General features: G+C 33.2%; 1 protein-coding gene across 14 annotated transcripts in view; it reads left to right on the top strand.

Annotated features, from left to right (window-relative positions):
• Positions 1-15618, top strand: part of BCAS3 (BCAS3 microtubule associated cell migration factor) — a 517634-nt gene that overhangs the window by 135556 nt on the left and 366460 nt on the right. For all 14 annotated transcript variants that reach the window (XR_004960281.1, XR_004960283.1, XR_004960284.1 and 11 more), the window contains 2 exons: positions 3111-3281; positions 8270-8363. Coding sequence is in view for 9 of the 14 variants with exons in the window: in XM_036268042.1 (XP_036123935.1) it covers positions 3111-3281; positions 8270-8363 (265 nt within the window). In the remaining 5 variants the exon portion in view is untranslated. The remainder of the gene's footprint in view (positions 1-3110; positions 3282-8269; positions 8364-15618) is intronic.

Below are 15618 nucleotides of genomic sequence, written 5' to 3'. Positions count from 1 at the left end.
GTCCTATTTGAGTTTTACTTTTAATGTGATGTGGTAAATTGATTTAATAAAAATGCCTCTATTTTCTCTTGTTATCTGATAAGTTCTTAATGACAACTAACAGGTTTTGTGAGAGCAGCACCATTAACACTAATGGACAGGGAGGACAACCGATATGGCCTGAGAAAGGTTAAAGATGACTAGTGACCCTTTGGCAAGTCTGCCTGCAACAGAACAGAATAAGTACCATGCTGATGTGAATTTGCAGTCCTAGGGGATTACCGCACATTTGTCATAAACTTATTTTCAGTTTTCTTACAGATAGTTCTATGACTACTCTTAAGATTATTCACATATGTAACGAACTTTTAAATTTAGATATCTCAGATTGCGAGGACATTCCATCTAAGTCAACATCTCCATTTGGCCTAGTTAGATTATTATTTTTTATTCCTAATTTTTTCTTAGCCTCCACCCATTTTTCTATGTATTTGGGGATATCCTGTATGCACATACCTTTTCTACTAAAATGTAGTGAAAAGGCTAACGACCCAGTGAGGTGGTTTAGGTATCTAAATATGATGTATGAAAATTATTATATAATATTCTGTATTGCTTCTTGACACTAGTGCTTATCAATATGACATGGAAACAAATTTCTCCTGGAAACAAGGGTCTTTACTAATGTAGAGAACGTCTGGTACCCCTCTCTCACCTCCTGCATTAGACCTTATTTGGAAGTTAGTAAGCTATGATAGATAGGACTATCTTGTCACTTACTATACAAAGTGCAGATTTGATGACTGTTAAATTTTAATAAGATGACCCCACTGGTAGTCATTATTTATTTTTTTATGAGAAATATCTATGACTCTTCATGTAATATGAGCTTTTGACTATGAAATACACTACCCGGCCCCCTGACCTTTCCACCCCTGAGTTTTCCCTAGTTCTTTTATATTAACTTTTCCCTTTATCTTGTGGTTTGCTTTGGTACATTATTTCCCACTTTCTGTGTGCTCTAGTTATTTTAGTTTATTTCTATTCATTGGTATAAGAGCATGAAATAATAGGCTCAAGGGCAAATGGGGAGATATACAAGCTAAGACTTTAAACCTGAAAGGCATTTCTTTGATAAAGGGGCAGTAGCTCCGTTTAAGTGGGAGCATCTCCATTAGCATTAATGGAGAAAGCGCATCAGCTGAAGCATCTCAGAGGTTAATAAGGCTTCCTGGCCAGCTACTGACATCAATACACAGTGGCGCCTGATTTTGTTGGTCCTTCAGAGGCTTTCTTGACAACAATCTTAACAGACTCTGTGTAAGTCATTTCTTGTGAATTATTGAAACGAATGTTTGGCTGCTAATTGAGGAACGATACTGTGTTTTATAATCACCGCAGTTTGCGTTTTTAGCACTAAACAAAACAGTTGCAATTGATTTGTGGCTTTTTTCTGGTTTCAGTCAGCTGTAAGTTACATCTTTTTGCTTGAATTTAGCGAATGGCTTTGCTGGTCATTTATTTAAGTGTTTATTAAGGTACACTATTATGGACTTCATCCCCCACCTCTCCCCAGTGTGTGTGTGTGTGTGTGTGTGTTCTGAATTCATGAAGTGTGAGATCACAAGTAGTAACAGGAATAGATTACAGGGAAATACTGGATAGTGGTTAAAATCAAGCCTTGGAGAAAAATAGTCCTAGTTTTAAATTCTGGCTTTGTCATTGGCTAGCTGTTTTACTTAACTTCTGTAGCCTCAGTTTTCTCTTAAACTGAGGTGTTTGACGAAATCTATAGTGATCATTTATGTTTGGAGCCTTATCCAATCCCACGTTTATAGTGAAGGTTTTATAGATTATAGCTACAATAAAATAATTCATAAATTAGTAATGTTAATCATATGGTGTTTTAATGGGAAATTTCTTTGGAAAATACATTTCCTTTTTGAAATTTAATTGTTGTTTAAGACACATTTATCTTTCTATTATTATTTTTATTTTTTGGGTAGGAGGGTTGAAGGGGAAGGGAAAGGTGTGGACATGCTCTGGGAGGGAGAATGCACTGGGTCCTTCGTCCTAAGGGTTAATTATTTTTAAAAGAGAAAGTCACCATACAAAAAATTAATTTGAAGTATTTTAATAAAAACTTTTTTCACAGCATGAGAATTTGAAAAAATATTTCTGATTGTGTTTGTTACACATAAATTTTGATACATCTGTATAGTCTAGACTACTTATTTTGCTGTAATGATAAGACCTTCAGTGTTTTTTTATCGCATAATTTTCATTTTGCTTTAGTTTTCTTCCTTTCAGATAACACCCCCAAACATTACCTTAACATTATTGCTTGTTAATGCATATGAGAGTAATCAGATGAGATTCCTGTAAAATAAAAAATACTCACACAACAGTTATTTTTATCTATTTGCTTTGAATGAAGTGGAACTAAAATGTAATTATAAAGCATCTTAAGTTTTCTTTAATTGAAATTGCATTTTAGAAGCATTATATTGAATTGCATTCTGTTTTCAGAGAGAAAAGAACCTTTTTTGCTATTTTTATGTATTTAATTCATCTAGTAATTAGTATGTTGGATGGAGACTGTCTTTTTCACATGCTAAATCTTGATGTACATTATTATATAATAGCTTATTACAGATTACCTTTGGAAGCATGGTCTTTTTTCACAAAGGGATTCTACCAGCATCGCAGTGTTTTTCATGCTAAGAAAATAGATTTAAAATTAGATTTATAGTATTTCAAAAAATAGAATATCATATTCCTACTTCTTACTGTGTCACGTATTTTAATCTATATACATTAAGGAGTGGCAAATAATTTTTATAAAAGTAAAATTGTGTTCTCATGTGAAACAAAACTTTTAAATTATTTACCTATGGCTTTATTCTTACCATGCCGACTTTGGGGACTATGCTGATACCATTCACTCAAACTGACACTGAATTTAAGATCACATGAAAAGTCATACTGAATTTCTGTGACAGTTCACTGCTACAGATAATCTCGTAAGAGAATAAATAATTTAGTAGTAGGAGAATAATAAACGCATATTTCTATTTGGAATCCAAATACTGATATGAACTTACATATAAATTTTACCTTTCATTTTATAGACTTTGAAAAGTGGCCTGACAATGGTTGGGAAAGTAGTGACTCAGCTGACAGGCACACTGCCTTCAGGTGTGACAGAAGATGATATTGCCATCCATAGTAATTCGAGGCGGAGTCCTTTGGTCCCGGGCATCATCACAGTAATAGACACTGAAACAGTTGGAGAGGGCCAGGTAAGAACTTCTGATGCATGCAATATCCATTTTCTGCAGAGGATGGGCTGACTGAGAATATCATTTGGGATAAAGATTAGCTACAATGTAGTTGACTTTGTAGGTTGTTAATTTGGATTTTGAGAAATTGATGTTATATCAGGTTAGATTTTTTTTTTGGTGCCTCCCCCAAAATGTTGAGTAATATGTTGGAACTTGTTATTTCAAATTTTATTAATGTATCAAACCTGAAGGTAAAACTCAGGTTCTAAGAGATTCTCGTTATGTCTTCATTAGAACATTTGTTTCACAAATAAGTAATTATATCTTTTTATTATGTTCTGTTTACAATACTATTTCTTTTTGTTGTTAATTTTCACCCAAGGATATTTTTTCCACTGATTTCTTGAGAGAGAATAAGGGAGGAAGGGAGCAGGAAAAGGAGGGGGCGTTGAGGGAGAGAAGCATTGATGTGAAAGAGTCACATTGATAATTGATTGGTTGCTTTCTGTATGTGCCCAGACTGGGGCTGGGGATTGAACCTGGCACCACTGGTATGTGCCCTTGATGGGGAATTGAATCCGAAGCCCTTTTGTGCACAGGCTGATGCTCCAACCACTGAGCCACACTGGCCAGGGCACTATTTATTTTTTCTTGAATGAGATATGTTTAGAACCTAAATCAGAATAATAATAATTAGTTTTTAAGGTAGATGCTTGCTCATAGAAGATCAATAGGATCTGACATATTTGGAGGAATTTAAAAAAAGTAATTGAATATGATGGTTATAAGTGACAATGTGAATAAATAACATCAAAATTTACTACAGGTATTTTCTTATACATATTAAAAATACATGAAATCTCAAAGTGTATGTTAGAATATATACATGATAATAACTAATTGTAAAATCCTATATCTTCATATGAAACAGTTTTTAAAAACCTAGGTTCAGAAACATTTAGAAGGAGTGATTATAAGCATGGAAAATAAGTTATGCTGGCATTTAAATCTTGTTAATAAGTAACCAATTTAAACAAGCCAAGCAGAGAAAGACAAATATCACATGATCTCACTTATTTGTGGAATATAATGAACTAAACAAACTGCTGAACAAAATTAACCCAGGGACATAGAGGTGGGGCACAGACTGACTAGCCTCAGAGGAGGGGGGTGGTTTGTGGGGGAAGAGATAAACCACAGAACTTACATGCATGTATGCATGACCAGAGAACATAGACAACAAAGCTGGGGATGGGGCAGGGAGGAAGAGGAGGAGGGTGTCAATGGGGGAAAAATGAGAAACATCTGTAACAAAAACAAATTAAAAAAAAAAAATTAAAAAGAAAAACCAATTTGGTTTAGTTTTTTTCCATGTACTCGTAAACATTTTTTTTTTTTTGTATCATTGTTTTGGATTTTAAATACATTTCTGAAAGGAAGTAATTTTAAAATTCAGTTAGATTTTGATCATTGCCATAAAGTATAATCCAATGTCTATTACTAAATAAGATAGTAGAGCAACATTTTTGAAATTATAATTATTTAAATTTTACATAGATTATACCTGTATACTTAATTCTGTTTTCAGGATATAATGTTTAGAAACTATGTGCGCCTTTAAGTATTAACCCTAAACATTGGATATTTTTTTGAGAAAAATCTGCTTCGAATATATATGTTTTTACATTTTATTGAAAGATTTCATTTGTCAGCTCCTGATGTACGCATTCCTATAGTAAGATCAAGTGGCTTTTCAACAACAACCACCATGTGGGGTCTACTGCAATTAAAAGACCAAAAAATCTTCGAAATTTTTGGCTACTGCATTTGGCTATTCTATTTTATTTGAAGTCTGAGTAATAATAATTCTCCACCTCACCCATCTTCACTTTGTGGTTAACCAAATATGTTATAGACTTGTATTCTTGTTTAAAACTCTCTTTAATGAAGTGCTAGCGAACTTTTCACTTGAGTGTAATGGCATTTTTAAAAAAGTGGTGTTAATTAGCTCAAGTTGGTGGACACATACAGATGTTCTGTTTTCTAATTCCAATTAAATATATAAATCCTTTAGTGTTTTATGAGTGTTAAAGGAAAAATTATTTTATTTTGTCCTTTGATTCTTAATTAATTCACCTCCAAGGCCACCCAAGTTTACTGAGAGTAGTAACAGCCCTTCTCGGCATTGTCTAGTTTGGTGCGTCTGTTCAACATCCAGCCTTTGTTGACAGACAGATTTGTGGTCATTTAAAAGTAGGAAATGTTATCTCTTATTATTATCTTTGATGAAATAGAGATGCAGCTTATTTTATTATATTTAAGTGTAGGAACATGTTAAAAAGAAAAAAATTAAACTAATTTTGTAAAATGCATAGCAACAAGCCTTATGTTTTCGAATTTTTGGCGTGTACCCCCAACCCCCAATCCCTGTTCTTCAGGAACTTTTTGTAATTTTAAAACGGAATTCTCCTGTTTGGAATATGGAAATGGATTATAGATTGTGGAGTTGCAAAAGTTAATTTTTCTGTGATAAATTGTTAACACTTGAAACAAGTAAAGTTGTTTAGGAAATAACAAACATAGAAATGTTAGCTTTTAAGTTAAGTGTTATTCAACCTGAAATTTTATATTTTATATTATTTTCTGGCAACATAATCTTTTTAGTCCTACTTATAACATATTATAAAATTTCAACTTGATTTAAAAATTTTGTTATAAGACAGGTGATAAATTGATGTTTAATAAATGGTAAGTTGCTATGTGCATTTTGAAATAATTTAAATATTTTTTAAAGCAACAAGATTTCCGCAGTATAATACTGTCCTCCTTTCTCTTATTAATGCGAATCTGTTTTTTGTCAAGGGGACATTTTTGTCTCTGATAAATAGTTCAGTTGGAGTACAGGGCTGTTTTTAGGTTATGCTGGATTGTATTAAAAAAACTGCAGTGGTTAGTGTCATAGATTTATCACTTTGAGCCCTTTCCCACTGATGTTTGACCTTAGCAGTAATGTTTTTCCTTTTCCATATATATCACAGGAGCTCAAGTTGACGTTAGGTTCACTTTTGCTGTTTAAATCCATTGAGCCTTTAATAAGGATATTTTCATATTTATAGTGGTGATGCATAAAATTTTGTTCACTATCTTTCTGACACTAAATTGATTAGTTTGATTTTATGGTGATAGGATCATAGTGTGGTAACTGCATTAAGGAGGAATGGATTTAATTGACTTCTTGTATATATTCATCTTTGTTACTTTTATGTTTTATTTAAAAGCATTTCATGCCTAGGGTAAGTTGAGCGGTATAATCCTTCTTTACACATTTATATAATTGAAGTCAGCGATGTGGCAAAGTCTCTAATCAAAGAAAAATGATCCTGAATGATGACATAAACTTGAGCTATCTTGCCTTTTTAGTACAGGTGTTATTCATAATAATTTAATGGTTCCATAGGTGTTTGTCTTTTTGTTCATATGATAAAGGAGTATTCAATTTATGTCAATTACAGTGCTTTGCTTTGTTTTAATATAGTCATGTTTTTACTGCATATATTTAGGGGTTCAGCCTGCTTACTTAAGTAGTGAGTAAAAATTACCTGTCTTAGGACAGTTGTATTGGAATAGCTCTGGTTTTATTGATTTGATGTTTTAACGCACAGTGAGATACCACCTTTCACTTTGTCAGGATGACCAATGTCAAAAGAATGGAAAATAATGTTGTCAGTGATGCGGAGAAGTTTGAATCCTTGTGAATTGTTTGGTGCTAATGTAAAATGATGCAGCAGTTATGGAAACCAGTATAGAAGTTCCTTAAAAATTTAAAAATAGAATTACCCTTTGATCCAGGAATCCTACTTCTGTGTTTCTATGAAAAATAATTAAAAGCCACATCTCAAAGACATATTCAAACATCCATGTTCATTGCAGTATTATTCGCAGTAGCCAGGAGGTAAGAGGAATCCACATGTTCATCAACAGATAAATGGATAAAGAAAAATGTATATACATAAAATGTAAAATAATCTTATATAGCCTTAAAAAAGAAGAAAATTTTGTCACATGTTACAACATGGATGAACTTTGAGAACATGGTTGTAATGGTTATAGTACTGTATAAAATAATTGAATTGTAAACATAAGGTTGGTTACTTTTATGGTATGTAAATTATACCTGTAACGCTTTTCACACTAAAACAAAATTAACATTGCCAGTGTAGGACTACAGACTAAGTCCTTTGTCTGATTATCATGGTCACCTTTTGATATAGATTTTCAGTTTGAACCTTTAGGTATGTGAAACTTTTTGCTTTTACTTTTAGTTAATACAAATTTTTTCTGAAAGTCATCAAACAGTACATTCACTATTAGGCAAATGGAATGTGTAAATTATATTTTAAAATGCTTGTCAGAAAATTAAGTGGAATAAATTTGAGGTGCAAAACTATCTGCTTTAATATATTTCTGATTTTATAGCTTGGCAATATTTTCAAAGAGGTGATGTATCTAAAAAATGAGGAGGTAAAGACTAGAACTATTTTGCTTAAAATAAGAATTTTATGGGTAATTCCTCTGACATGTAGCTGTTTGTGTTTAACCTGTTATATTGTTTTTCCTTGTTTTATTCCAGTTACGGGCAAGAATTTTTCAGCAGGCCATAACACAATAAGAACTATATGTTTCTGTCATTGGATAAAGATCTACACAGCTGATTTTATGGGTTTTTTTTGTTTGTTGTTTTGTTTTGTGAACTTACACTTGAAGAAATTACTGTCTCTGCCATCTACAGTCAAGTTAACCAACTGTTTAGAGTCTATATGATTGATATGCTTGGGCTGTTTTATATATTTTCCACATTGCTGAACTGGCAATCCACAAGAGTCATCTTTCAGCAGAGTGGAAGCATGGGATCCGATCAGGCGCATGTGGTTAACTGTGTATATCTTCAAGCTCAGTACTTGGTGATCAAAGGTTAACTTCCATTTGCCTCTTTTTTTTTGGTAAAGGTGCTTGTGAGCGAAGATTCTGACAGTGATGGTATTGTGGCCCACTTCCCAGCTCATGAAAAACCAGTGTGCTGTATGGCATTTAATACAAGTGGTATGTCTTTATTTTTTATGTTTTTCCATTTATATCATGGACTTTACAATTGATTGTTTTGGAAATGGAAAATATGAAATACTGAATCTGGCTTTTCTACTCTGTCAGTGTATGTCAAAAAGTATGTAGTCTTCCGTAACTGGTTATTGAATGAATGAATATAGTAAAAATTTAGAAACCCTCTAAATGTTAGCTTTACTCACAATAAAGTGGTGAAAGAAGCCGTACCTAAACAATGCTGTTGAGTTGCATTAAGAACTTCAGTATTTCAATGAACATATTAATGTATGTGAATGGAATTTTCTTTAGAATGTCAAATTTCTTTTTAACTTTGTAACATTTTATAAACTAGTTTACTTGTAATTTTTTTCCCCTTTCTTTGTGGTGGTTTTGTTTTTCTGATTCTTCTTAAAGCACTTCTTATGGAGAGATGTTAGAACAATGTGGAATGCCCTATTACGTTTTGGTTTTTCCCCAAAACTTTTTATTAGAAAAAGTTTCAAACATAAACATAGATTTAAAGGATAGCATAGTAATGACCAATGTACCACCACCATGATTAAACAGGTATTCATTCACATTTTTATTTTTTTATCCTCACCCGAGGACATTTTTCTATTTTTTGTTCAGATAGAGTGGGAGGGAGAGAGAGAAGAGAGAAACATTGACGTGAAAGGGACACATCGCGTGGTTGCCACCCGCACGACGGGGCCAGGGACAAACTGCAACTGAGGCATGCGCCCCTAGCGGGAACCGAACCTGGGTCTGTCTGGACCGCAGGCCGACGCTCTAACCGCTGAGCCAAACTGGCCAGGGCCATTCACATTTTAATATATATATATGTGTATGTGTATTTTGCCAAACCATTTGAATTTAAGTTGTATGCATTACAACATTTCACCTGCTACAAATTAACTATGCATTTCCTAAGAATAAGGACCCCCTCCTGTATAACCAAAAGTTATTTATTATTTCAGAAAACTAACACACTATATTATAGAATATCCAAGCTATAATTTATAATTCTCCAATTGGCCCTGGATGTACATCAAAAGGTTGTGGGTTCGATCCTTGGTTGGGGAGCATATGGAAAGTAACCAATCAATGTTTCTCTCTCACATTAATGTTTTTCTCAATTCCTTCTTCTCTTTCTAAAATCAATAAACATGTCCTCCAGTGAGGATTTAAAAAAAAATGCCCCAAGTGTCTCAAAAATGAATTCTCTAGCTGCTTCAGACCGAGTTCTAATTAAAGTTCACTTCTTACATTTTGTTATGTTTCTTTAGTTCCTTTTAATCCAATTTATAGCTCCGCCTATTCTTTTTTGCAGTGTCCAGACCAGTTCTCTTATGCAAATTCTGCACTTGTCATATTTTTTCATTATAATAATGTTTTGTTTATTCCCTAAAGAGGCTTTTAAACAACATTCAGGCTAAGGATCTTTCTTAGGATCTTAAGTATTGTTGTCTACATTATTTCATCCCCCGCAGGAGACACATAACATCAGGTTGTCTTGCAATTTCCGATACTGTTTGATCACATGGAGAAGTTAGTGACCCATCAAAAGTCTGCATATTGGACTTCGATTTCACTTGTGGAGATTAGCAAGTAATCTGTAGAATGTTATTTTGGCCTCATATCTGAAACAACTGTTTACTTAATAGTTTTGTTGCATTGAAGGCTGAATAATGGTGTTTTTTCTAATTGTATTTTCTGCATTGAATATCAGCTGTTCTTCTATCAAAAAAAGAAACACAAAACCTTTTTTCTCATCAACTAGGAATGAACTACAGTTATCCTGTATATAAAAGGCAAAGATTAGATGCTGAATCCTTTCTCTTTAATTCCCAATTTTCATAGTTAGGAATTACTTTAATACTTCCACTCGTGGAATTCCACTCCAGTAGTTGTTTTAAAAATAATGTGTTTATAAATAAAATTGTTCTTATGCTTTCAGAACTGAAATAGTCTTCATAAATTTACAGTCTTTTCAGATCTTATTTTTTTGGTTGCTGGGTCTGAAGAGACTGCCCTTTTATCTTCTTCTGCAGAAATGATCCTATTAGTTAAAATTGATGGAAAGACCCATCTTTCCCTTCTTTTCAAATAAAGAATGATGGTAAGAGGATAATATGGAGTACTTTGAATAATCTTCCTTCTAATATCTTAATTAGTCATTTTGGATAGAGAGGAAGACTTTTGCAGTGATTGTTGATCAGTGAGATTGATTTAATTAATGAAGACAAAGATTTATTGAAGTGCTCTGAATGTTATGGGAATTAAGTTAAATTTGAAGAAACAGTCTGGAAGTTATGTCCCTTACAGCACTCCACTTGGAGTAACCAGTATGACTCATTTTGATAGGCCATCTGTTATGTCAGATCTCCATTGTATTAATGTATATTTCACATTACCATAGTCAGAATGCGTCAGATACTGGGAGCTGTATTTTTTCCTGTCTATGACTTTCTATTATAATAACATATTATATAACTTGAAGAATGTAGTTATCCCTGTCATTGTCTAGCAATTAATTCTAGAAAACCATAGTTTTTTTTCCTATGGTTTCATAATTTTCATCTATGTTTGCCATTTGATTTCTGTTTGAACTCCCCAATTTGTGTTTCTATGATGATTCAAAACTTTTTATTTATACCTACTTTTTTGCATTTATGGATGACTAGTGGTATAACTCTGATGTAATCATTTCTTTTAAAATATGTTCGCCTAGCTGTCCTCTGAGTTCTAGTTTACATTAGGGTTCACTCTTGGTGTGTAGTCTATGCGTTTTGACAAATATATAATGACATGTATCCACCATTATAGTACGATACAGAATAGTTGCACTGCCCTAAAAATCCCTTTGGCTCTGCCTATTCCTTCCGCCTTCCTTCACCCCTCTGACCACCACTGATCTTTCTACTGTTTTCATAGTTTTAGTTTTTGCAGAATGTCATATATTGGAATCTTACAGCATGTAGCATTTCAGATTGGCTTCTTTCACTTACTGGTAAGCACTTAATGGTTCCTTCATGTCTTGTTACGCCTTGATTGCTCATTTCTTTTTAGTGCTGAATAACGTCCCATTTTGCGAATATCTCGTTTTATTGCCATTTATATATCTTGTTTGTTGAGGTGTCATTTCAGATCTTTTTTCCATTTTTAATTGGTTTGTTTATTTTTTATTGTTGAATTTTGAGAGTTCTTTGTATATTTTGGATAACAGTCCTGTACCAGATATGTGTTGTGTAAATATTTTCTCCCTGTCTGTGGCTTGTCTTGTCATTCCCTTAAAAGTGGTTTTGATCATAAGTATTGAATTTTAATGAAATCCAGCTTATCAATTATTTCTTTCATGGATTGTTTCTTTGGTGTATATATAACATTTATATGGAACATTTTAAATACATATAAATTGACATTTTTCTCCAGTCACATTCTTATTTCAATCTCACAGTGAATTTTATATTTTCTTAGAGGGAAGATCATTATACAAAAACTATTTTATGAGTTTTAGGATCTCATACATTTCTTCTTGAATCTAAAACAAGACTTCTTAACCTGGGTTCAAGCTTGAGAGGTCTATGGATAGAATTCACAGAGTATGTGAACTCAGGGAAAAAATGACATTTTTATTTTCCCTAATCTTTAATGCATATTTCCTTCACTTATGAATATGTACAATAAACCACCAAAGTATTAGCTGTATGCATGAGTTTGTGAGCAGTGAAAATAATGGATATTTTTATATCATTTCTTTGTTATTTATATTAGTCTCTAAACATTGCTTAAGGTTCAAAATTATGGTAAAGCCTATATAAATGTATATATATTTTTAAATCCTCACCCAAGGATATTTTTCTATTTATCTTCAGATAGAGTAGGAGGGAGAAAAAGGGAGAGAGAAAGAACCATCCATGTGAGAGAGATGCATCGACTGGTTGCCTCCCACATGACCCTGACCAGGGCCAGGCACAACCGACGTATGTACCCTTGTTCAGATTAGAACCCGCGACTCATTGGTCTGTGGGCCGATGTGGAGCCTATATTTTAATATGTGAACAGAAACCACATATTGTCAGTTTTGAAATTCTAAGTAGTTTACTTTGTCTTTTAAAAAAACATTCGTCTTTGAAAGAGAGAGGTTTCTAGGCTTCACCATCTTGTTAAAGAGTTGATGGCACTACAATGTTTGAGTTTGTTATCCAAAAGATTAGTCCTAGGTTTGATTTTCATTCGTTTCAGCTAACACATTGGAAGCTAACTGTTTCATCAGAGACTCCATTCACATCGCTGGGTTCAGTTGATACCCATGGAGTTTGCTGGTGTGACAGGGATTGAAGGAAGGAGAATCCTTTGTGGAGTTAGGACAGCCTGCTAGGACATGGTTATTAACTTGGTCTTTGACTACTGCGGACCCTTCTTCAAGGGGACTTGAGTTCTAAACTGGAACCTAAAAGATAATTAGCTAGGACATAATGATTCAGTGGCTGGCATGTAAATAAATATTAATTGAGTGAAAAAGGCAAGAAAAATATCACACTTTCGACATAGATTTTGAAGTTGAGTCCATACCGTGGACTGAACAGTTTATTATGTGGTAGATATATTTTTCAATGTGTCATCATTTCTGCAACATTTTATAAATGCTTTGTACCTGTTTAAATATTTGAATTAAATGGAGGGTTCATAACTCAGCAGCCACTCACAAAATTGGTTTGCAAAATCTTTATAGAAGCTGGTAGGCAGAGATTTCATGCAATTGCTTACAATTCATCTTAGTTATTTACTGTTCAGGTCTGAGTATTTTTGCTATTCAGAATATGACTAATATTGCTTGGGTATGGCACAAGTGTATATAAAATATTTAATTCTCAGTGATTTGAAAGCTTTGGTTTTTTTTAAAGCTTCTTAGAGAATGGTTATGGTTGCCAACTGTTATCCAGCTCCTAATGTTAGGTGACATTTATTTTGCTTGTCAGGTTTCTGTATCATGTTTCTTGTTTTATCCTAACCCTCCCAGATTAAGATATAAATACATACATATGAAATGTTTGAGGCAAGAGGGTGCATTGCCATTTGTAAATGCATGGATACCTTAGTGGATGTTATTTTTTTCCATTTATTTATGTTATAGTTTTCAAAAGTATTTTTGGGAGCTCAAATGATGAATTTTCTATCAATGTTTGTATAAGGCCTCCATAAATTTACTTATATTATAAAATGAAGCATTTTTTCTGTTCTCCGGCTGAATTATTTTTGTTAGCTTCTGAACTTTTATTAATTGGTATTTTATATAAAGGTATGCAATTGAAGTGGTCATTTATACAGTACTTAGGATTTTTTATTTAAATTGGCCTATTTCAAATATAACTTGTAAATTCTACAATTACATTCTCCAGTTTTTCTTTACATGTATCCATACATATTTGTAAGTTTATTTATTTTTTTTCATATTTCTAAGTTTTTAACTTTTTTTTTTTTTTTTTTATCTTCACCCGAGGACATTTTTCCATTTTTTGTTCAGATAGAGCGGGAGGGAGAGAGAGAGGGAAGGGACACATTGAGTGGCTGCCACCCTCACGACCAACCAGGGCCAGGGACAAACTATAACCGAGGTATGTGCCATTAGTGGGAACCGAACCCAGGTCTCTCCGCGACGCTCCAACCGCTGAGCCAAACCGGCCAGGGCAGTTTTTAACTGTTTTGACCTAATAATTCTTTATTTGGTTAAAAGTTTATCATGGAGATTGTAGTATGGGTGATAATAAAAATAGTGCTTATTAGAATACTATTTTTATAAGTTTAGGGAAGTTCATTAAAACAAAAAGAAAATTAAAATATACCAAAAAAGTTTTTTAAAAAACCTAATCTTTCTCTAGCCACTTTACTTGTATATATCACTATAATAGGAATATAAATACATTTCTTGTTTTTTTTTTTTTTTTTTTAGTGGAGAATATTTTTTAGGTGACAGAATTTTTTAAAGGCCCTGAACATCAAAATTCTTGAACAAATTAGACCTGTTGTCCACCTCCTGAGAACGTTTTAAAACAATGTAAAGTGTACATGATGAAATAACACTGCACAGTGAATTAAGGAAAAAAGTGTAGGTGGCGTGCTTTGGTGGCACGGGGTTCGCTGTTGTCCGGGACCTATCAGAAAAGCAACCAAGGGCTGCCGTTAAAGAGGGTTGTGAGACTTCAGTTCAGCAGCTGCATTCAGTTTGTTTTTCAATTTCTCCTTCCCATTCTTGTTTATTAGCTCTGACTCTGTCTCCAAAATTTAAACAAATATTTTAATGGCAACATTTATGATTTGGTTAGAAATGCCAGAGGCCTCCATGCTTAGATCTGGGCATATTCAGTATGGGTGGTGTAAGACTGTTGCTTTCAATTATTTAGATACACCATGAATAACATTTCCTAGGGAACTTTTGTTTTGTTTTGTTTTGTTTTAAATAAGCACACTTTTTTTTTGAGCAGTTTTAGGTTCACAGCAAACTTGAGTGGAAAGTACAGAGAACTCTTCACACTTACACATGCATACGCACCAAATCTCCCACACTACCAACATTCCACTCCACAGTGTACGTTTTGTTATAATCATGAACCTATATTAATAATACATCATTATCAGTCAGAGTCCTTAGTGTACATTAGGGTTCACTGTTGGTGTTTTACCTTCTGTGGGTTTTGACATATTAATATTGATATGTGTCTACCATTACAGAATCATATAGAATAGTTTTACTACCCTAAATGTTTTTTGTTTTTGTTTTTGAATCAAATTTGGGACTTCTCAGTCATGATTTCTTTAAACATTCTGTTTTTTCTTCTTATTTTCCTCTTCTCTCCATGAATCATAGGCTCATTTCCTTGATGGTATCCCACAAGGATAACCTTTCTTCATTCTTTTTTTTCAAGTTAGGTAATCTCAGTTGATTTCTTCTTCCAGTTCAAATGTGCTCATTGTGTCCCTCTTTTGACTTTTCATTTCAGTTATTGTATTTTTCAACTCCAAAATTTTTGTGTGTTTCTTTTTTATAATATTATCTCTGTAGTGGTATCATCTCCTTGGTGAGACATTGTCTTCGTACTTTCTTTTAATCCTCTAGACTGGGTTTTCTCTGCATCCTTGCCAGCACTTAGTATTGTCACCATTTTTAAATTTCATATATACTAGCTATAGGTCCTCTGTAAGATAGGTGATTTGGAAATCTTTTTTTCCCCAAGGAGTTTTTATTTTTATTTAT

Source organism: Molossus molossus, unplaced genomic scaffold (assembly GCF_014108415.1).
Source record: "Molossus molossus isolate mMolMol1 unplaced genomic scaffold, mMolMol1.p scaffold_m16_p_19, whole genome shotgun sequence".
Lineage (NCBI taxonomy): Eukaryota > Metazoa > Chordata > Mammalia > Chiroptera > Molossidae > Molossus > Molossus molossus.
This window is presented reverse-complemented; position numbering and strand designations above follow the sequence as displayed.